Genomic DNA, 21,979 nt, shown 5'->3' with positions numbered 1-21,979 from the left:
CAATGTTGTTATTAAAATCTTTATTATGTAATCCAAAACAACATTACGTAATAAAATATTAACTGTAATGAGATTTTCGTATTACGTAATGCAAAAGTTGATTATAACCGCTATTTATTCTTAAATTTTATTTACAATTAGTTATAATTCGCCTATTCTTCTGAAAATGTGTTGATTACGTCTTATTTTTAATTAAAAACAAAACAATAAACTGCATGTTAAATTTTCCCATCTCTGTGCATTCAAGCGCGACTTGATTCGGTTGATTGATTTTCTTTATTTTTCAAAGAAATGGGGGACTGAATAGTTAAACTTAGGTGCCAGTGAAAATCTTTTCGTTATCTGCCAACCATTAACCTCTAACCAATGACCCCTAACCCTAACTACCAACCTCTAACGCTTCCCACTAGCTTAAGAGGTAACGTACTGAAGGAGTGTTCACTGGTCAACTAGTGCTAACCAGAGTCCGTATAAACACCGAGTAGTCCAACTGCCGTCTATGTGTGTCCAAAATAGGGCAAAAGTAGTGATTTTGACAATGGGTTTAAACGAACTTGTTAAGTTTTGTTTGTGTTTTCCTATTGTGGGAAGGTGTAAAACAGCTTCGATTTACCTTACCAAACATTTTTTAGAAAAAAATGTAAAAATTTAGCCGCATTAAATGACTAAAATGTCGCAAATCAACCGCTTCTAATTCTAATTTTTGACTTTTTTTGACACAGAAAACAAATAACACATGTTTTTTACATTTTTCAACCTTTAAATTTGTTTTTAGGTCCAAGTTTTTCTGTAATTTACCGAAAAACATACATTTTCCCTATACCTACTGTGTTATTTTGGAACCAAATTGCCGTTCAATTTGTGTTTTACGTAACAATGGGTTGGACTACTCGGTATTTCTATGGCTCTGGTGCTAACCTGAGTCCGTATATAAACGGGTGCTAACTTCATAATGATGTCCACCATCAAAAAAGTAATCCCATAAATTATTAGTTCTCATAGACATTGCCATTGGCAAAAATTATGAAACATACGCGATGACAATCTATGATTTCGTCCGGCGCCGTGGCGTAGTGGTTGGCGCGCCTGCCTGTAACCATTGGGTAATTGGTTCAAGGCTCGTCGCTGCTACCATTGTGGGCGTATGTGTCCTTGGGCAAGACACTTAACGACAATTGCTCCAACCCAGTGGTCACTAATGGGTTGTCCAAATTATCAGCCATACATAAAAAAAAATGAAAAAATTCCCCAAAAAATAATCACCCACAAAGTAACATACATGGTAACTCGTAAGCTGGCACGAGGTGTTAAACCCGTGTGATAACGACTGTCGTTTTCCGGCCACGCGAGGATAAAGTAAGTTACATTCATTCATTCATTCATTTATAGCGCCGTCTCGCGCGGACAAAGTTATCACAATAGCTGCACGGATTTTTCAATTTTATTTACAGTAGCCTAATGAGAAAAGACCAACATACAAAACATTGACGCATGTGCTGACGTAACAACTTTTTTAGAACGCTTGAAGATATAGGAGCTATATAGTTAATTGCTTGATGGTCGTAGTCTCTGCTTCTGAATGACGTAGCTGGCTACCGTCGAAACTTTAAAAGACACGCAATAACAGTTAGAGCTGGTACGCGGTGACGATCAAAGGGTTTCTTGGAGCAAAAAAAAGTTATTTAAACACTTAAGTTATAATTCGACGGTGTGTTTAAGATGTATAAATTACTATGGGTGCCTGGTGTGTAAAAAAACATAATACATGTTAAAACTCAGACATGCTCTATAGATACACGGCGTATAACTCGCGTATGAAAAGGCAGCCATTCAACACATTTTTTGTACTTTATTTACATAATAAATTTAAGGTCAAGTTTTATCCGCAGGAGTGTCAAAACATTTCGGTAAATTCTCACAAAGAATCTGTAACGTCTGCGTCTGAATTTGCTCGTAAAACATTTCAAATGTAATTAGATGATAGTTTGGCATATAGACCTGTTTTGTCAAGATCCATTTTCTGACATTTGTAGAAAATGAAGCCTTAAAACAAACGGGCGTAACCAATTATGCTGTTGTTTCAATGAGACATAATATAAATTTTACGACCTGCGTTGACAAACTCTTCTCGTATGGCAGACGAATTGTCCATACACTAAATCTTTCGTTTATAAACGAAAAAGAAATTATAAAGATGCGAAAAATTAAAGAAACATTGTTTATAATCTATTTTGAAATCTTGGCTCTGAAAACATTGTTACTGCTTTGGTTCAGATATACCAAAACAATATAAAACACAACTGCCTAAAAATTTGCTTCATTGCTGTTAAAATTGGTTATTAAAGTTAAAACACAAAATGGACTGAAATTTCAGTTTTTAATATTTCGCTGTTCGGTTGGTAAACTGTCGGACAGGGTTACCGGTTGTTTTAGTTTAAAAACTAACCGTAATCCTGACTTACAGTTGTCCATAATGGAGTTCCAGATACTTTAAACATTACAAATATCGAGAAAAACGGTTTGTACTACAACAAACCTTTGACGAAATCTTCCTAAACCATTTACAAGCATTGATGGCCCCAGTTGTTTATGTACCAATAGTTTGTGCTTACATACCATAGCGTCATGTCTTCCTTAGTGTGGAAACCAGGTCCTTTAAATCATGCTTGGTTCACGAGACTGCTGGTGTTATTGGGACGTTTAAGGTTTTATATTTTATAATTAAATGCCACTTATTTTCCCCCGTGGCAAGCAAAACAGATTTACCAAGGGTGTTCTATTCCATACACCCCGTGCTGTTTACTAGATACTTTTTAACAAAATCTTATATTTACGTTTTATATAAAAACCTAAAAAACAACTATTTTTACTCTTATCAATATGTAAATTTTACATAAACTCACCCGTCTTACAGAAACATTCCTCCAGCGTTAAAATATCGGATTGAAAGCTATAGTATCCAACTGAAGCGAGTCTGCTGTGCCGGTTAAACCATGAGGCGGATCCATTCGTTGCTTTGTGTAAGAACTGCGGTTGCTGCCGGTCTCCTCCCATTTTTCCCACGTCGTTCTTCTGTGCAGGAATTTTATCTTGGCTTGTTTCGTGGAACACGGTCTCGGCACCGATTAAGCGACATTCACCACTGATTAGAATATAATGTTGTTTGATATATCTTGTCGATCTGCGTAATCGTATTGGCTATAAATTCCCACGTATACACGTTCTGCGCCTATGTGAATCTTACGAAATATCGTTATTTTTAGTCGTTTCGATTTTTTTAAAAAATGGTTTGGCTGTTCGAAGCAAGTCATTAAATATGTATTTTATTTTTATGCATAATTCCCAAAGAAATAAAATCAAATCACTGAATATTTGATTTACTTAGTAGTATCACTACGAACAAAACAAATAGGAAGACTGAAATGTGTAAGAAATATATTTGTAAAGCAATATAGATTGTTGCTTTCTCCATACGAGCAAGTTGACGTATTTGTAGCAAAAAATAAATTTTCCGTTAATAAAATATTAAGTGCTCTTTAGCGCCCACGCCCGGTCATAAAATTCCTTACTTTTCTGGATGGTATTATTGCATCCGTTTTAGTCAAAATATTACCAACTACAAACTGCAGCATAAAGGTTTTAATAATTTGTGATATTTTTATATTGGAATCCCATAGGTATGACTTTTATTCGACTGTCAATTTTACAAAATAACCTTTTTTTACAATTTATAACATAATTTGGCAATAATTAAAGAATTACTATGTTTTTAAAAGGCTTACGTGTTTTCAGTTGAATTTACAGTTAATTTTTTTCAGCTTTTTTTTATAAATACTTGAGTAATGACGTCATAACGTTGAAAAAAGTTATAATGTTTCTATTTGGGTTGTTATCTGTGGTTTCGGTGAACCCAACGAAAGGTCGATGGAATGATTCAGCATAAAATATCTAATCTTCGTTTTGTTGCTTAAAATCTGCGGTTTCTCGGCGTCGGAATCGCGATTTGCGCTAACCACTGTTACGTAGCAGTTCTAGTTACATGGTTAATTGCTTTGTTCGACAGACGGTAGATACAGATATGTTTTAAACAGAGAAATAGTGGTAACTTTTAGCAAGAAGAATGATATAATAGGTAACACCATATGAAATGTTAGTATATAGCATATTTACTATAATGCTAATGCCTTCCCATTAGATATGTGTGTTTAAATGAGGTGCACAACTAATATACGTGTACGTGCAGTACAGTAGTATAAGGACAACGTTTTTCACAGAATTTAACTGACATACTTAATGGTTAAAACATCTAGATTGTTCTGTTGGTCAGTGTTCCTGTTTATAGTTTGTGGTTAATGAGTTTCATAAGTCATAGGACTTAAATTTTAATCTAGCTGAGTGGTCACTAATTTTCTGTCACCTTGTTGCTTTATTTTGATTGACTAAATTGTTCTTTGTTATCAAGGGTTAGCATGTTTCCTTGGGCAAGACACTTGACATCAATTGCTCCAACCACCTGAGTTGTCCAAATCTTCAGCCATACACATAAATTACATTTGTACATATGTCATATTCTAAAAAGTGAATCTTACCAGTTATAAAAACCCATTAGTGTCCACTGTGTTGAAGGAATAACAGACAAATGACTTGCCCACATAGAGTGCTCTAACCAATGTATCACTCACTGCAGCTACTCATGTTATATGTTGTATGATTGACTCTTAGATTGAGGATGTTAAGCATAAGAGATATGCTGTGATGATAAGATGCAAGTAAACGTGTGTTTGGTATGCTGAAACCAAATGCAGGCGTTATGTCATGTAAGGTGAGGAAGAAAACTCACACAAGTTCATCTGATGGTGGGGGAGGAATGGGAAAGTGTCCGGGCCGTGTTATACCCTCCATGAATGGGGACAGGTAATGTAGTGTTCATACTAACTTTTGTATTTTCTAGGGATGTGCCGAGCCGAGCCCGAACTCAAAAGCTCGTGCCCGAGCGTCTCCTTTTTTGACGCTCGGCGCTCGGCTGAAAACTGGGCCGAGCGCCGAGCCTTATGCTATAATGTTGCACGCGAGAGCGAAAAATATTAAAAATGAAAAAAGTGAAGCTACTAAGAGATAACGAGACTAGTCAGCGTAGCTTTCTCCTTAATTATTTTTGGTTCGTTGTGAATTTGCTCTCTCGCAAGTAACGAATCGCAACGTCAGCGAATTTGCCCGTATCGAATTACAGCAGGTGTCGAATTACACGAGCGCCCAATGTTTTCGTATCACATTTTAAATAAAAAGCCAAAAACTCTTAAACTTTTTTTATAATGAAATAATATAAATTGCTGCAACCACGGTTTTGCAACCACAGGGTTTTGCAACCCCTAAGCCACCTTTACCGCAGACACGCACGCAGCCAGAAAGTGCTAAGACGCACACACACGCGTTGCATTCAATATAACATTCCTTCGCTTGGAATTGGAACAATTTTTCATTCAATTGTTACGTCACGTGTCCTATCGCAACGTAACTATTAATTATGACGTTTTATAATATAACAATCGGGAGGAATGTGCCCACTGCCCAAGTTGGCAGCCCAACCAACCACGAGATCAAAACATCGTGTATCAGCGTCACATTTTTACACTCTGCGCCGGCGTATGAAATAAAGGAAGACGCATGCGGTAGCATACATTCCACACGTAACAAACGAAGCAATCGTTGTGAATTTATTCTCGTGAAAAATGACGTAATGAAACTCTGGTTCTCGTGCGGTGCCATCAAACGATGTTTTTTGGCTTCTGTCCAAGCTCGACCGGGACGATACTTTGTAATATCATATTACAATTTATGTTGGTTCCAATTTACTGATAGCGTCGCTCCTCGCTCTTATATTTGCACCAATTAAAATTCACATAATCGCGATTTACCTGCATTAAACTAATCATCAGAAACAAAAATTATACACAAACTACAGATCGTATGGAAGCGAATAAAACACGATTGTTTTCCAACAATCTCGTTTGTGATGTAACGACCGTAAAGGTTTATTCTGACGTAAATAACCGTTACATTATCCAAGATGAACATGCGTAGAAACTTGCCAGTTGCGCCACTGGCTGTAACAATTATAAATAATTTTTTAATTAAATATTTTTTGTATGAATTTTACATTTTGCAACAGTAGGAATTATGAAAAGCGAGACGCGTCTTTAACCGCAAACCACGTGTTCTGTATTATTTTGATTAGCGGCGCTTTTCGGCTGAATAGGAACGCATTCTCGTACGCCTTTCTCCTTGATGACGTCATAGGTGCTCGGGCTCGGGCTCGTGCCGAGCTTTTCGTTAAAGCTCGGCGCTCGGCGAACCCGAGCTTTTTCAACTTCAGCACATCCCTAGTATTTTCTACAGTGTGAAAGTTTTCTTAGCTCAAGATGTGGCCCAGATTTAAAACAATTGTTAAAAAATTAAAATATCTTAACAAGTTGCTTTACATTCTGAGCTAAAACCATGCATATACCCATTTTCCTAGAACAGAAACTAAGTAAAAATACCGATTTTATGCCAAAGTTGTACCACTAACATTAAATGTAAATGTGATTTTGTTTTAAACGTTTAAACCTTCATAGCTTACAACATTTTTGGTGCAATTTAGTTCAATTGTACATTCCCAACATTCTATTTAGTTTACACCTTATAATTATAGCCTATTCCCTGTTGAGTAATACCCATTCATTAGGCTATCTCTTTAATATGCTGTGTCATGTTTTTTGATAAAAACTGTTTAGTCATGTTTTTTGCCTAAAATGATTAGTCATGTTTGATAACTTGGCTTTTGCTAAGTTGGGATACAGGAAAATATGATGTCATAATTCAGGAAGCTATGATGTCATAAATTTTATGATCTTCGTTACCCTGACCGAAGAGTCAAATAAAGTGGTTTATTTTTATACAGGATTGAGAGATTTGAATTAAAGGAATATCCAAACGATTCACTCCGAATTATCAATGAACTGAGACATAGTTCGTTGCTCTGTGATGTCACTATCAAACTGGAATACAATGGACAGAAGAAGAAATTCTCGGCCCACAAACTTGTACTCGCCTCGTGCTCTCCGTATTTTAAAGCTATGTTCACTGGTAAGTAAATATATTGATTGTATGTGACTAATGATGCCATATAGGCGAAATATATATCTTTCGTTATACAGCTGGTTAGACTTGATTTTTAACCGTGCGTTAAATTTACCCGAAAAATATGTTGCACCTCAAGACTGTTTTAAGCGAATAATGAAATAAATAGAAAGTTGCCAATATTAATTTTATAAACTAGACTCTGTAGTCTGTATAATATATAAACGTTGTGTTTATGACTAATTAAACCTTGGTTTTTAATTACAGTTAGAATAAAGTATTTGTCCTTACCTAATAATGATGGTGCTTGTGCTATATTTGGTACAAAATGTTCGTACTTTGTACCTTCAGCAAATATAATAATGTAGCACCCATCCACCCAGACTGTTTGCAATGTATTGTCATTATGATGATCATAAGCCGCTCAATCATTGTATGTGCTGTGTACTGTATTACTGATGTGATAGCCTATTGCTATTACACTAAATATAGGGTGGGCATGTAATGTAATTTGTTTGAAGGTGAAATAGATTTATTGGTCCAAGGTGTAAAATTTTTTCTAAGTGAACCACACCCCTTTTTGCCTTCAACACACCCCCTTTTACACCTTTATTGATATAGTTTAGTATAATACCTAGTCATTGTATGTATTACTGATATTGTACTATGCACTGTGTATTGCCTAAAGCCTGATGAAATGGAAATTGCTTGTCAGGGGTCACATTAGTATTTTTTATGGTTTTACATAGCGCCAATAAAACATTAACCTTAAATTGGTTGCACCACTTTTCACAGCTGTTTAAACTTTTTTAACCCACTTTTAATGCATATTTTGTTTCATTTATATTTTTGCTACTTACATTGTTTTTCTTGTCCACCAGGGGGATGTAGAGAGCGTAATATGTCCGAGGTAAACATGAGAGAAATTCACCCCGATGTTTTTTCAAAGTTATTGGATTTTGCTTACACCTCACGTATACTGATTAGTGAGCAATGTGTTCTATATATTATGGTGGGAGCTTGTATGCTACAAATGAACCACGTTGTACAAATATGCTGCAAGTAAGAAACTCTTTTCTTTATGTTCTGTTACTCCAGACATAATGTAAACAATCTTTTAACAGCTCAACTGGCATAAAACATAGTGTATTCCAAATCTGGCAGACGTAACGTCCAAAATATCAAAATATATGGGTTTTTTTTCCCAAATGAGCCGTTGACAGATTATTTGGAAACCTTTTTAAGAAAATATAATTTTCCGACTTTTTATCTGCCATTCCTCTGCCATCTTTTTATATGATTGAGGTATTTTAGTGAACACATTTGGGACTTTTTAAATTTAACCAGATTTCTTGAAAACCAACTTGATCCATCAAATTGCCTTGGTCTTGCTGCGTTTGCTGAAGATCTTGGATGTATTGACTTGAAAAGGAAGATCGAAAAATATGTCTGCGCCCATTTCGAACAGGTCAGTTGCGGGTTACATCAATTTCCTGACAGGTTTTCAAGATTATTATTTTTTGACAGTTGTTCATATAATTTTTAAAGTTAAAATTTCATAATAAATTTTTCGCTTTGTTTCTATTGTTTGAGGTTAACAGTTTTCTTAAAATATTTCTTTTTTATCTTTAATGCTGATAGAATAAGAGAGATGGATTGTATAGGGGTTTGGGTTTTAGGAACATCTCATTAGTGATTGAGTACAGGAGTTATTAGTGATTGAGTACAGGAGTTTAATTTGTGATGTAATAAAGGTGTCACAATCGGAAGAATTCAAGACATTATCCCCATGTCGTTTATCAAAGATCATTGCTGCAGATGAAATACACGTTGATTGTGAATCTCAGGTTTACAACGCTGTATTATGTTGGGTGCAATACAACCCAAAGACAAGACAGCAGTACCTTAAAATGCTCCTTGAAGCTGTGAGTATGTTGTTGTGACTGTTTTGTTCATTTTACCTTACTTGTTGTGGAGAATGCCTGCAAGCGTAGAGACCGTTACTGCAAGTATATATTTCATCTATGCCGCCATGGCATGTATTGTAACATAACCTCAGCCATATTGTACAAACTAGGGTAGAAACTTCTAATGTAAATAATCTAGTATGGAGCAAATAGGTTTGTTGAAAAATACACTAAGTTTTATACCAAATGAGCCATTAAAAGATTGTTTACTTCATTAGTTCTGAAAAATTGCTTTTATTATTTACTTTATAATTTGTTAATAATAACCCGACCCCCCACCCAGGTTCGATGCCATTCGTTAACCCCAGGCTTCCTTGAACGACAACTTCAAAACTGTCCGGTGGTGAACAAGGAGCCTCGTTGTCGTGAATACTTAGCTCATGTATTTAAAGAACTTACGCTCCATAAACCAGTCGGTCACAAACCACGTGCTCCTGATATTGGACAGGTAACTAATTATAATTCTATTCTATATGGGTAAGATCTTGGAGCTGGAGCGTGGCACGCTATGGGTCCTAGGATTTAGCCCAGAGTTGTCACATTACCCCAACATTGTATATGTGCATTCTATCCTACGTGAGGTCCTACAGCGTTGAACGCCGTGGGTCCCAGGATTTAGGCCAGGATTGACCCATTGCCCCAAAGTAACTATATAGACTATTTTATATGGGTAAGGTCCCCAGCGTGGCAGGCCATGGTACTTAGGATTTAGGCCAGGATTGTCCTATTACCCCAGAAGGGTAACTAAACTAAATATACGCTTGGTATTCATCGAATAGGTGGTAACACCCCCGGGGTATAACCGCATACCAAAAGCACCTGCATCACTTTGCACATGGTTGCATAACGTGTTATTGTAATGGAAGCCACTTAAACTGTATAAAGGAAAATCTTTATTTTAAAACAATGGAATTTTTCAATAAATATAGAAGTAGTGCAATCAATTAAATAAATATATTTTATTTTATTTAAATAGGAAATTAAAGATGTCATTTCGTAGCACCAGATCCTGATTATGTTTTAATGATTTCGTAATTATTACTAATTTAAAAAATATCAAATAAGGTACCTTTAAGATTGAAGTTGTAACATTTTTGTGGCACCAGGTGATCTACGTGGCAGGTGGCTACTTACGCCACTCCCTCCCTTACATGGAGTGTTTCCATCCCGAGGAAAATATGTGGCTCCGACTCCGTGACCTCCCGATGCCACGGTCTGGAATCGCGTCATGTGTCGTACAAGGATTATTCTATGCCATTGGGGGTCGTAACAATTCACCAGAAGGGAATTATGACTCTGCGGCATGTGACAGGTGACACTGGTTGTGAACTCTAAATTTATATCTTAATAGCATAAGGTGTATGAATACACCATGTGTGTCTGGTGTATAGGAAGACACCCATGTTTTAACTCGACAGTGAGCATAAGGTGTATGAATACACCATGTGTGTCTCAGTGTCTGGTGTATAAGAAGACACCCATGTTATAACTCAACAGTGAGCATGAGGTGTATGAATACACCATGTGTGTCTGCTGTCTGGTGTATAAGAACTGTCGCTTCCTCTTCATGTCGATTTTATAAGGGTGAAATGAGAAGGCGCATTTTGCCAAAATAGTCAAAATTCAATTATAAATAACACGACTTTACAACCAGGTACAATCCAATGTCAGATCAGTGGGACCATAGGTCATCTATGAACGTACCGCGCAACAGATCAAGTGTTGGTGTCATTGACAACATGGTGTATGCTGTGGGTGGTTCTCAAGGTCCAACACATCATAACAGTGTTGAAAGGTGGGTTCATGGGCAGTTTTGAATCCAATGCATACTTTGTAAAATTAGTTAGGAAAATTGCTAAAGTGGTTTAACCCGTGCATATTTTGTTGACCCTTTGTGAAATTAGTTGTCAAAATCATAAAGTGTGAAAAGTAGTACAGGTAATTTATTTTTGTTGACTATTTTTATTTGTAAAACTTGTTGTTTAAATTGCTAGATCAGCAGTGTTGAAATGTTGTATGAAAGCGGGAACAAACTAATGTTTGGTTGGTTCTCTGTAAAACTAGCTGTAAATAATAAATATGCAAAACTTTCGGTCAAGAAGTGGTGCAACTAATTCATATTTGGTTGACTTTTTGTAAAACTTGCTGTTAAAATAGCTACAGTGTTGGTAAAATACAAATCAACTTATAAACAGCCACATCTGTGAAAAGTGGTGCAACAAGTTTTTAAAGTTATTGTTTGAAACTATTTCGAAAAACTTGCAATTTAACTGTTAGCTGTTGAAATTGCCATAGTTTCGGTAAAATAAAAATTAACTTGAAAAAAAACATATAAACACCTTTGAAAAGTGGTGCAATTCAAAGTCATTGTTAAAACTATGCATCAATTTTTACCAAATGGCTTTAAATTCTACCTGTATAGTGTATACCAACCAGACCATAATTTCTTTGTCTGCAATGACTTGCATTTTCCATAATTCTGGCTTTGTAAGCTGAAACGCGGTGTAAGTTCAGTGCGGTTTTAACTTAACACCCCCCCTTCAGTTGGTTTGTTGTCTTAACCTTGTCGCTTGTACACTAGGTGAAGAATGGCAAGCTAAAATTATCTCGGAAAAATGCATAATAGAAATTTTAACCAAAGTTTAAGTTATTTGAAGATTTTCTTTCATATTTATTTTTAATATTTTACATGTTTTCCTACATTCAACTTCAATAATGATGCCATTTTTACAGCAATGATTTAATTTGAAAAAAGGATATATTGACTTTACCAGTTAACGTTAAAGTGGGATTTAAAATATACTTTTTAAGTTTTGGACCCACTTTTTGTAGAAAGATTTTTCAAAATGATCTTTTCTTTTATGATAGGAAAAGTATGGTATATAAATATAATGATATACTCAAGTTTTGTACCCGATTTTATATAGGTCATTGAATATTTGAATGTACCACATATATGTATGTGGTGTACCAGTATTTACAAGATAGTTGAGTTTTATGGTTGTAAAACATGTATTACGTGATTAACCGAGCGCTAACTTGTAACATCCGCTATGATTCTGCAAGTCATTCCATCGCGTGTACCTTTCTATTACGTAATAAAAGAACGCACTCAATTGCCGCGTTGCGTGCGACGAATTTTTCTAAATATTATTCGAAATTTAAAAAAAAGTTCTTTAGTTTATTTCTATTTGTTTCCAATCGCTGTGAAGTTTAAACCGCAAAACTTCAATATTATTTTCCGCCATTTTGTAAATTAATTGCTTACCCAAATTACTAATTACAACTAATTACCTTTTTAAGAGCGCTTTTAAGTAGCTTTTTATGACGTCACAATGACTTGACAACTCTGATTCGTGACATACCGCGATTGCACGATCGAACAAAACTTGTGGCCACAACAAAACTGAATCTATTTAACGGTAAATCCATTCCCGTTTGCATTCAATGTTTCACCATTGTAGATGCTTTTGCTGTTGCTTTTACATCGAAGCGACGTATGCTGTAGTCTAAACGCTGCTTTAAAAACAAACATTTTCGTGTCTTTTTATACGTGAAGAAACATCTACGCTGAACAACGCTTGGTGTATGCATTTCTTTGTATGATTTTTGTACCAAAGCAAGCTAAACGCTGTAGTCTAAATGCCCCAGAAAAGAAACAAAGAAATATCTACACCCAGCGACCAGCGTTATTTAGCGCGTGCCAGTGCCGATATTTTTATTTGTTTTTGTTTGTTTTTCAAATAGCTTCTTTTACACTACAGCGTAGATCGATTTGGTGCAAAAAATAACACAGAAATATGTACACACAGCGTTGTTCAGCGTAGAACACAAAGAAATATTTGTACGAGCGTGTAGGTTTTTGTTTAGTGTAGTTTTTCCTTAGACACGCAAGGTTAAACTTTCCTGTGTAGGTAACGTTTCCCGTCCTTGCCCTTTGGACGTAAACACATTTGACCTTTACTTCAAAGTTAAGACTAAAATTAATACGAGATTAAAATCAAAATTACGGATTCCCGCTCGTAAGAATTCGCCAAATCATTGTGACTCACGAATCGAAACTTCGGTCGAAGCAATATTATTGTATGTTTTCACGTTGTAAACAATGAATTCGTGATACTTTAAAAACCAACACAGTTTTTTCGCGCAGCTGTTTCGATAATAAACTGACCAATCGATTTTTAAATTAGTTTTACTAAATTGTCAAAAAATAGGTCAATTTCTGCCTTTTACATTAAAAAACGCATTTTCGCGTTGTCTGCGGCCAAATGACATTGCGAAAAATCGCGCAGTCATCGCTTAATTATGTTTACCTTGGTTACATACGGCTTGTATAACAAGAGATACAGGCCTAAGTATTCCGCCCTCTGTGTAATTACGCCAACTATTTGCAGTGGAAACCACCCGCTTGCGTTTGTATAAGGATAGTCCGTTATTTTTATCCTGTGTTTTATCATATCATTGTAAAAAACAAATACAGTGTCGTGACGTCACAATTGGTTTCGATTGGTTTCCCTAGTGACGTCACAATGGGTTTCGTTGTTAGTTACCGCGTAACGTAAAGTGTTTTGCCTGCAATGGCAACGTGACGTACATGTAAATGGGTGATTTCCATAATTGTATTTCAGTATTATAAACGGTGCTTCTTTTTATAACAAGTTTTCATACAGTAGTTTTGTATCGTATTACGGCTTATTCAATACATTACATTAAACTATACGTGGTATTTGTGAAATTATTTAAATGGCCGTCACGTAGTCTTAGTTGCATTTATATTGGGTGTGTTCAATCCTGACCTAGATTCGAACCCAGCACCCCTGGTTCTCTGATTCGAACCCAGCATTTTTCTACAATAGTGCGGCTACTTAAAAATATAGCCGATACTCATTTTGTCAAAATCCTTGCTTAGAAGTTGTAACATTCCAGGTACGACCCTGAACTTGACACTTGGACGATGGTATGTGGCATGAAGACCAAACGCATCGGCGTTGGCTGCGCAGTTGTCAACCGTATGCTGTATGCTGTGGGTGGCTTTGACGGCGTTAACCGGCTGTCTTCAGTGGAACGCTACCACCCCGAAAACGACGAGTGGAGAGACACGCAGCCCATGCACACAGCTCGAAGCGGCGCTGGTATGTAGTGTGACGTCATTTTATCTTCCCGCGCTAAAATTACGCGCTGCTTACGTCAGTAAGCGCTATAAAGACGTTACACAATGACAAATCCAATGTTTTATAGCATTTTACCTACGTATGTTCCCTATAAAAAAAGTTATAATATATCGTTATAACCATATAAGCCACTTTATCGTCTGCCGTTATTTTTAAAAATAGTTTCTTATCTGAAACAATCTCAAGGTCGCAGAACATACGTGTATGTTGCTAAGATACGGGAGCCTTACATGTGTTTAAATTGATACCGAAACCCCAGTCGCTTCACACACAAGCATGAGAATTATTCCATCGGGTTTAGAAGACACGTTTTTAACAGACACTTCCAAAGTAGAATTTTATCCGTTTGAATAAGAAACAACGCCATTTAGGCGAAATATATATTTTTATACAACTGGTTAAAAAAAAGGATTTGATTTTTTTTACAACTGATTTGATTTTGTCTGTTACGTTTCCCATCTCTTCGTTCTTCTAAATGATTGATTCAGTTTTCCCATTCAAAGAGATAAGTTATAGTTTGGTGGGGGAAGATGGGACACCTGTTCATTCTATTTTCTTGTCCAATTCGGTAGTAAACAAAGAACAGTCAAAGAATTATAAAACCGTATCCTCACGACTCCCATAGGCCATTGTTAGTTGTTTAAAAAACGATCAGGATATTCGGAAATATTTAACATTACGCTTTCCACTTTGTATTCCATAAGGTCATTGACCCTTTATACCGAACTCAAGGTCATTAACCTCTCGTTTACACAGGCGTAGTCGCACTTGGGAACACAATATATGCAGTCGGGGGTTACGATGGCCACGAGCAACTCAACTCAGTGGAGAAATACAACGTATTGGATGATACTTGGCAATCTGTGTCCCGCATGAAACACAGAAGATCGGCACTTGCAGTTACCGTCCATAACGGGAAGATATTCGCACTCGGTAAGTTTATAACTTAGTGTTATGGGGTAATGGGCCAAATCTGGCCTAAATCGCAGGGCCTTAACAAGGACCTTAACTATAAAGAATAGAATTATATTTAGTGTTATTTATCTCTTGTTCTTTAATATTATGGCTTGGATTTGAACGCAGTGCTCCTGGTTCTCCAACCCTGGCCTAGATTCGAATCCAGTACCCTTAGTTCTCCAACCTCAACCTATACTTTGCCACAGGTGGATACGACGGCCACGATTTTCTCTCCAGTGTTGAGTATTATGATCCGGCAAAGAACGAGTGGAAAGAAGTAACCAACATGTCAAGTGGTCGATCAGGTTGCGGATCCGCCGTCGGTTTTCAACCGTGCTTAAGGAGGTAGCGCCCACTACCGGCGGTCGTATTTCTCCCGCTATCTCCGCCCACTAGCGCCACCCACCGGCTTGCAAACGGAACGATTTTTTCGCCCGATCTTCAATTTTCCGCCAATTTCTTGGTGCAGTATTCCCTCAATATATCACCTCATTTACGTCATCAGAAACGTCACAGTGACGTCATTATGATGTGTGCCTATTATACCTGACGCATTCTTTCCTATTATTGAATCATCAGAAGCAGCTGTGACGTAATAATACCCGGATTGGATCAATCCAATATTACATCATACTTGAAAAGTCAAATAATCGAGTTATATTTTATGACGTCATAGTGTTAACAAAAACTTGGCAAATTAGGAAAACGCAAACTTTTAACAAAAAAATGATTTTAAATATTTTAAACAAGATTACAAACGTCCCAAATCAGACGTGCACATCGAGATTGTGACGTTTAAATTTCTTAATTATGACGTCACAGTGAATAATGCAGTTCTTCGTTCTGTGTTAATCGTGCCTTTGTTCGTCGTGTGTTTGGGCTCGACGAATGTCGGTGCTTTTTGCTTCGTCACTGTGACTCGCCATTTTTCATCTAGCGATGAAACATATTCTATTTATTTTCAGTACTTGTAATAAATCTACGACACAAAAATCAAATCTCTGATTTTATAACTGGCTTCAAACAGTGGTTTTTCAACCTCGGCCTGGATTCGAACCAAGGATCCGTGGTTCTGAAACTTAGGAGTTCTCCTATCAATCGCGCGTTTTATTGTGACGTAATAATTAAAAAGCGCTTTTAGCAGATTTTACTTCTGTACCCGCAGCGTGAGTTGTTACAAAGCATGGGTTTGCGTGTAGTTGGTAACTGCAGTATAGAACATGTCTGAATAGTAAGGTTAGAATTGTAGGTGCAAGCTGGCAGTGGTAGTGACATGTGCATATTATGTATATTTGCAATGGATATTATATGACAGTGTGTGTTTTAATATATTTGTGTGATTTTGTTGAACATTAAAACATTTTTCACGTTTTAGGCAAAACAATGCTTGTTTACAAAGAAAGACTGTACCAGTGCATATCACATATACCGTATAACGGTGGGCCAATGGACCAACTCTGCTCCATATCTCATTTCTATATGTTTGGAATATATTGACCAATTTGGATTCAATTAAAACTTAAACATTTGTAGCCTAAGATGCTTCGTGAGGACGAACTACACGTTTCTACTTTGGTGAGTTTTAGGTTTTGACATTTTGTTTGACAGACACGTACTTTTACCTACAATGTTACATTTGCTTTAAATGGCAGCGAAGTGTCTGAAGTAAGACCCACGCGTAATAATATATTCGATATACGCGAATTATAACCGCAATCAAACGCAGAACTCATTAAACCCCCGTATATTAAGAAGCTGGTTGGTTGTGTATTGACAAATGTGGCTGTCTTATTTTTTGACTCTGTACAAAGAATTTCATTTCAATTAACAAGCCAATATAACTCTGGACAAATAAAGCTAAGGTGTCGTAACAGACACATCTTTCGCCGTAAAAACAAAGCGTTAAAAAGTTTAACTATTTCACATAATATGTTCCGGAGTCTGATATACAAAGTGCGGTACTAACTGATCTGCTATCAGAAACTTCTTATACAACATAAAATGAGACATTAATGAAATATTCGGTGTTTTATTTACGATAATCGTAGAATGGAAAACTTGTTAAGAATTCCTTGTAACTGACGATCAGATCTAACAGCTTTTGTAGGAGTAATATCCCTGGCAGTAGGATACACGGTAGCTACAGTAAGTTCTGTAAAGTAAATTGGAATAGTTTAACATACAGGAGTTTTTAGTTTTCTGTTTTAGTTTAAAGTGTTTTGTAGATCACACACAAAGTATATATTGCTACAGAAAGTGTTACCAAAAGTGTATTTCTGAATAATGTAATAATAATATTTTTTACCTGTAGGTCTTGTAGTAGTAAGGGTAGAAACATGCAGTGGGGTACTTGACGGTCCAGGTGTAGTAGCCACCCCAGCAGTAAGTAGGCAAGCACAATCTCTGTTCTTTGCAGGTGTAGCAGCAAGAATAGTGGAGAACCAATCTGGGGATAAGAGCGTTCCAGTCATCGGCACACTTAGCAAGGATTGCGTTGCAGTAGTCGATGAGCTTTTGACGGTAACAAGCCTCCAAGGCTTCAGCTGCTGCGGGAAGGGTCTCTCCGTGGTAGGATTGGAGAAGCTTGGCGTAGTTTTCGAGGTGGGGGAACTTGGTCTGTGGAAACCAAATTATAAAGTTTCATGTCTAATTATAATAAAGCAAGATATTCGAATCCGCTGCCACAGTAGTGGGCGTGTGTGTTTGATGTTATTTGGCAAGACACAGAAATTATCCCGGTTGTTTTAACTGCTGGTAATAGCCTACATTTAGTAAGAGGATTAGTAAGTTACATTCATTCACCAACCTTCTTCATGTTTTCGACCATATTCTGCTTGGAAGCATTAGCGTAAGCAACGAGCTTGGCTCTGTAAGCGATGATGTTTTCGGATCTCTTCTTAAGACATGCGTCGAAGTTGTCTCCGATCTTCTGGATGTAAGCCTGTGCCTTGGTTCTGTATTCTTCAATGCTCTTGGCGAATTTGGTGGCACATTCCAACAAGCTCTCGGCAAGTTTGGTCTTGTAAGCCAACACTGCAGCGTTTCTCTTCTCGTCAAGTTCCGTCTTAAGTTTGGCAAGTTCTGCCTTCTGTTCATCGGTCAATTCGGTGCTGTTGTTGCTGCGATGTTTAAATAACTGTGAAAATGTGTTCACTTTGTTGCGACTGTTGGTAACTTACTAGCAAACGTATTGGGCAGTGACGTATTTCAAGTGCCAATCGTGTCTGGCCTTGATGATTTCGTTGTACTTCTCAATATATTCGTTGTGGTAGTTGGCCCATTTCAACTTCCATTCTCCGAAAAGCTTGACGTATTCGGCAATAGCCTTCTCCAATTTCTCATTATACTCCTTGATGATGGTGGATCCGTCTCTGACGACAGCGGCTGCAGAGAAAAGTCGAATTTAATGAAAGATTAGGAGTTGGCGAGTAGTAAACTTACGGAAGACGCAGGTCTTCAATCCCTTGTAGGTGACAGCACTGTAGGGGAAGTAGTAGGGACAGAGAGCATATCTGACAACGCAGTAGCTAGTGGTGTATCTGTACCAACATCCAAGGCTACGGCTGCAAACAAAAAACATTCGATTATAAATATTCATCATTTTAAGTGTTTTTTTAAACTTACCAGGAGCTGTAGTAGTTCTTCTTGTAGAATCTAAGGCAGCCGTTGGTCATGTAGCAACGATAAGCGCATCTGTAGTAGGAGATAAGTTTCAACTTGTAAGAGACAAGCTTTGTGGCGTATTGTGTGGCGAGTTCGTTGATCTTGGCGACTTCTTGTTCGTGGTAAACCTGGATGACGGCATCAACCTTGGCAACTTCCCATTCAGCGCTTCCTGGAAGATTGATATTCGATGAAAATGTTTCTAGATTTGATATTTCGATTAACTTACCGTGAACCTTGTTAAGGACAGCTCTGTAGCTTGCCTTCTTCTTTTCCAAGACGGCCATATGGTACTTGATGAATTCGCTGACGTGTTTAGTGCACTTCTCAACCAAAGCGGCGGCGTAAGCGATGATCTTGGTGTTTCTAGTTTCCAAACAGCTGACGGCGCTGCAAAGATTTCTCAATTGAAAATCAACGCATTGTTTAAAAGTTTTTAAAGTCGATCCAAGTTATCGGAGTTTTGAGACTGGTGGTGATCAAAATTGCGACGAACTTACTTGGAAATAAGTTTCTTGTGATATTCTTGGATGGAGAGGATCTTGGCTGCGATATCATCATTGCACTTCTTGATTGCCTCGGCTGCCTTCTCGTCGAGTTGTTCGTTGTACTTCTTGATTGCTTCATCTCTTTCTGCGATGAGTTTTGCCTTCTCTTCTTCAGTAGCGCATCTAAAATCACGTTTTAATATTCAAGCTACAGCCTTGTTATTGGTGGCGACTTACTGGAGGTAGTAGGCGTAGTATTTGTGCATGTTGGTCTTGAATTGCTCCTTGTAGGACTCGATGGCTTCGTTAAGCTTCTTGGTGAAAGCAAGCTTGTCAGCAACCATCTGGATGGCGATTTTACGAAGAGATTCCTTCAAGAGGTTTTCAATCTCGATTTGGACTTCAGCAACGGTCTTTTCTGTTAAATGGTTTGGTTAGTGTATTTGAATGACAAGCTTCATATTTAACTTACCGGACCAACCATCCTTTCCGCAGTCTTCACCGGGGTAGACGTGGAGAACGGGTTCGTAGTACTTGTAGGAGCACCAGTTGGTTTGGAACTTGATGTTGTAGCAGTAGACTTGAGGTTTGGGGTAAACGTAGTAACGTTTGTAGCTGCAATAGTTGTATTTGTAGCTGTAGCCACAGCCGTAGCTGGCGGCGCTGGCGGCCTGAAAGAAAACAGGGTTTCAAATAATTTCACCAGCGTATTATAACCGTCATACTTACGGCAACGAATGCCAAAAGAACGAATAACAACTTCATCTTTTGATTTGTCTTCTTTGATGCTTGAGCAAAATTGGACTGACGATTTGTTTCACAGAGCTTCCTTATAAAGCCTTCCTGCAGCAAAACAAACCTCTCAGAAGCAAACCCTCGAGTGGTGGTGTTATTCTTGCAAAGTCCCATCCCAATCATTGCGCAACACACTGCCATGGTTGCTGAGTGTAGACAATGTATAACATGGGTGATTGACACTCAACTAAATAAACTGAGCGACGTGAACAAGTTGGCAAGTATCCAGTTATGCCGAACATTCATATGTTGGTTATACAAAACAACTTACAGTAGGGTGGGGAAATATGGGACACCTGGCTCTATTTTCTCGTCCCATTTAGTAGTAAACAAAGAATATTAAAAAAATTATAAAACAGTTTCCTCACGACTCCCTTAGACAATTTTTACTTGTTTAAAACACGATCAGTATATTTAGACATTATATATGCTAAAGGTGTCCCATCTTCCCCCACCCTGCTATACATCAGATATTGTGTTTGTTCGTTTTAACTTAAGCTTGTAATCCATAGCGACATTAAGTGTGTGTAGTTAGCATCGCTATTAATATAATCTTGTTGCGACATTTTGCAATCATCGCATCAGATTGATGTGTGACGTAGGTGCAATGACGTCACATGTATCTCGATTCGACTGCATAAGTTTGAATCTGATCAAACATGATTGAAGCAACTGGGACATATAATAATATAGAATTATTTTGCATTGATCTCTTATAGAATTATTTTGCATTGATCTCTTGGAAAACGATATCGAAAACCATATTGTTGAGACAACGAAGGAATATATGCAACTAACAGCAATAAACATGTAAACACGCTATGGATAAGCAGTTTATGAAATAGTGTCACCTAAAAAGCGTGCTGACTGCTATACCAAACATATGGAGTTATCAAAATGTATTTTTTTAAATAAATATGCAATTGAGAGAAAACTGAACGAAAACACTGATTTTTAATTCGTGCCAGGGTGGGGGTACCAGGATTCTAGATTCAAATCCAGGGTAAGGTTACAGAACCAACCAAGGGTGATGGATTTAAATCTAAGGCAGAGTTACTGTAGTACTAGGGATCCAGAGTTCGAATTTAGACCTGAAATGGGAACCCTGGGTTTGAATCTGTGTCATAGTTACAGAATGAGTGTTTATAGTTTACGGCAACAAACCGTTCATATTAAACATTATATTACATCACATACGACCATGTAAAGTGGACCACGGGCACTTAATGATTTCGGATATTGTTGTGTTTGCAGCAAGTATTATTAGCATTTGTTATTTTAACAAATTATTTCCGAAATACCTCATCATTTAATGTTTGTCTATCCCGGCCCTCATCCCCGGCAAATTAATCAAACGTGATTAACTTCCAAAATATTATGAATATATTCCACGGGTTGCCTTGGCAGATAATATTGTGATCATTAAGTGCCCGTGGTCCACTTTACATGGTCGCATGTGATGTAATGTTCAACACGAATGGTTTGTTGCCATATAAACTATAAACATTCATTCTGTAACCATAACACAGATTCAAACCCAGGATTCCAATTTCATCAACTCTTGGTTTAAATTCGAACCCAGAAACCGGAGGTGTCCAACTCTGGCTTAGATTTAAACCAAGCACCCTTGGTTCTCCACAACCTTAGCCTGGATTCGAACCAAGAACCCTGGTTCTCCCAGCACCTTGGCACAAATTAAAATTCAAAGTTTTCTTACTATTTTATTCCAATTGCATAGTCATTTAAACACTAACGTTTTGATGAAGTCATTTAAAAATTATTATTTTGATAAAAAATTACTTTTGATGATCGTTGTCTC

General features: G+C 37.2%; 2 protein-coding genes across 2 annotated transcripts; one reads left to right on the top strand and one right to left on the bottom strand.

The window, feature by feature from the left end:
* The first annotated feature begins 4,686 nt into the window (after nt 1-4,686).
* LOC149732931 (kelch-like ECH-associated protein 1) lies at nt 4,687-16,212 on the top strand. The gene is made up of 11 exons (XM_089882191.1): nt 4,687-4,914; nt 6,941-7,125; nt 8,001-8,181; nt 8,467-8,587; nt 8,874-9,044; nt 9,370-9,534; nt 10,193-10,398; nt 10,741-10,881; nt 14,013-14,218; nt 15,014-15,190; nt 15,421-16,212. The coding sequence occupies exons 1-11, from the start codon at nt 4,787-4,789 to the stop codon at nt 15,561-15,563; spliced, it is 1,824 nt and encodes a 607-aa protein (XP_089738317.1). The 5' UTR covers nt 4,687-4,786; the 3' UTR covers nt 15,564-16,212.
* A 1,015-nt stretch (nt 16,213-17,227) lies between these two features.
* On the bottom strand, nt 17,228-20,229 carry LOC149732930 (uncharacterized). The gene is made up of 11 exons (XM_089883794.1): nt 20,095-20,229; nt 19,838-20,036; nt 19,603-19,783; nt 19,378-19,548; nt 19,107-19,267; nt 18,839-19,049; nt 18,656-18,777; nt 18,394-18,598; nt 18,021-18,333; nt 17,520-17,830; nt 17,228-17,366 (listed from the first exon to the last, which is right to left on the bottom strand). The coding sequence occupies exons 1-11, from the start codon at nt 20,128-20,130 to the stop codon at nt 17,306-17,308; spliced, it is 1,971 nt and encodes a 656-aa protein (XP_089739920.1). The 5' UTR covers nt 20,131-20,229; the 3' UTR covers nt 17,228-17,305.
* Between the last annotated feature and the right edge of the window lie 1,750 nt (nt 20,230-21,979).

The sequence above is a fragment of the Ciona robusta genome, chromosome 8 (assembly GCF_009617815.1).
Source record: "Ciona robusta chromosome 8, ASM961781v2".
NCBI classification, from domain to species: Eukaryota; Metazoa; Chordata; class Ascidiacea; order Phlebobranchia; family Cionidae; genus Ciona; species Ciona robusta.
Note: the sequence above shows the minus strand (reverse complement) of the source record. Positions and strands in the feature narration are given on the sequence as shown.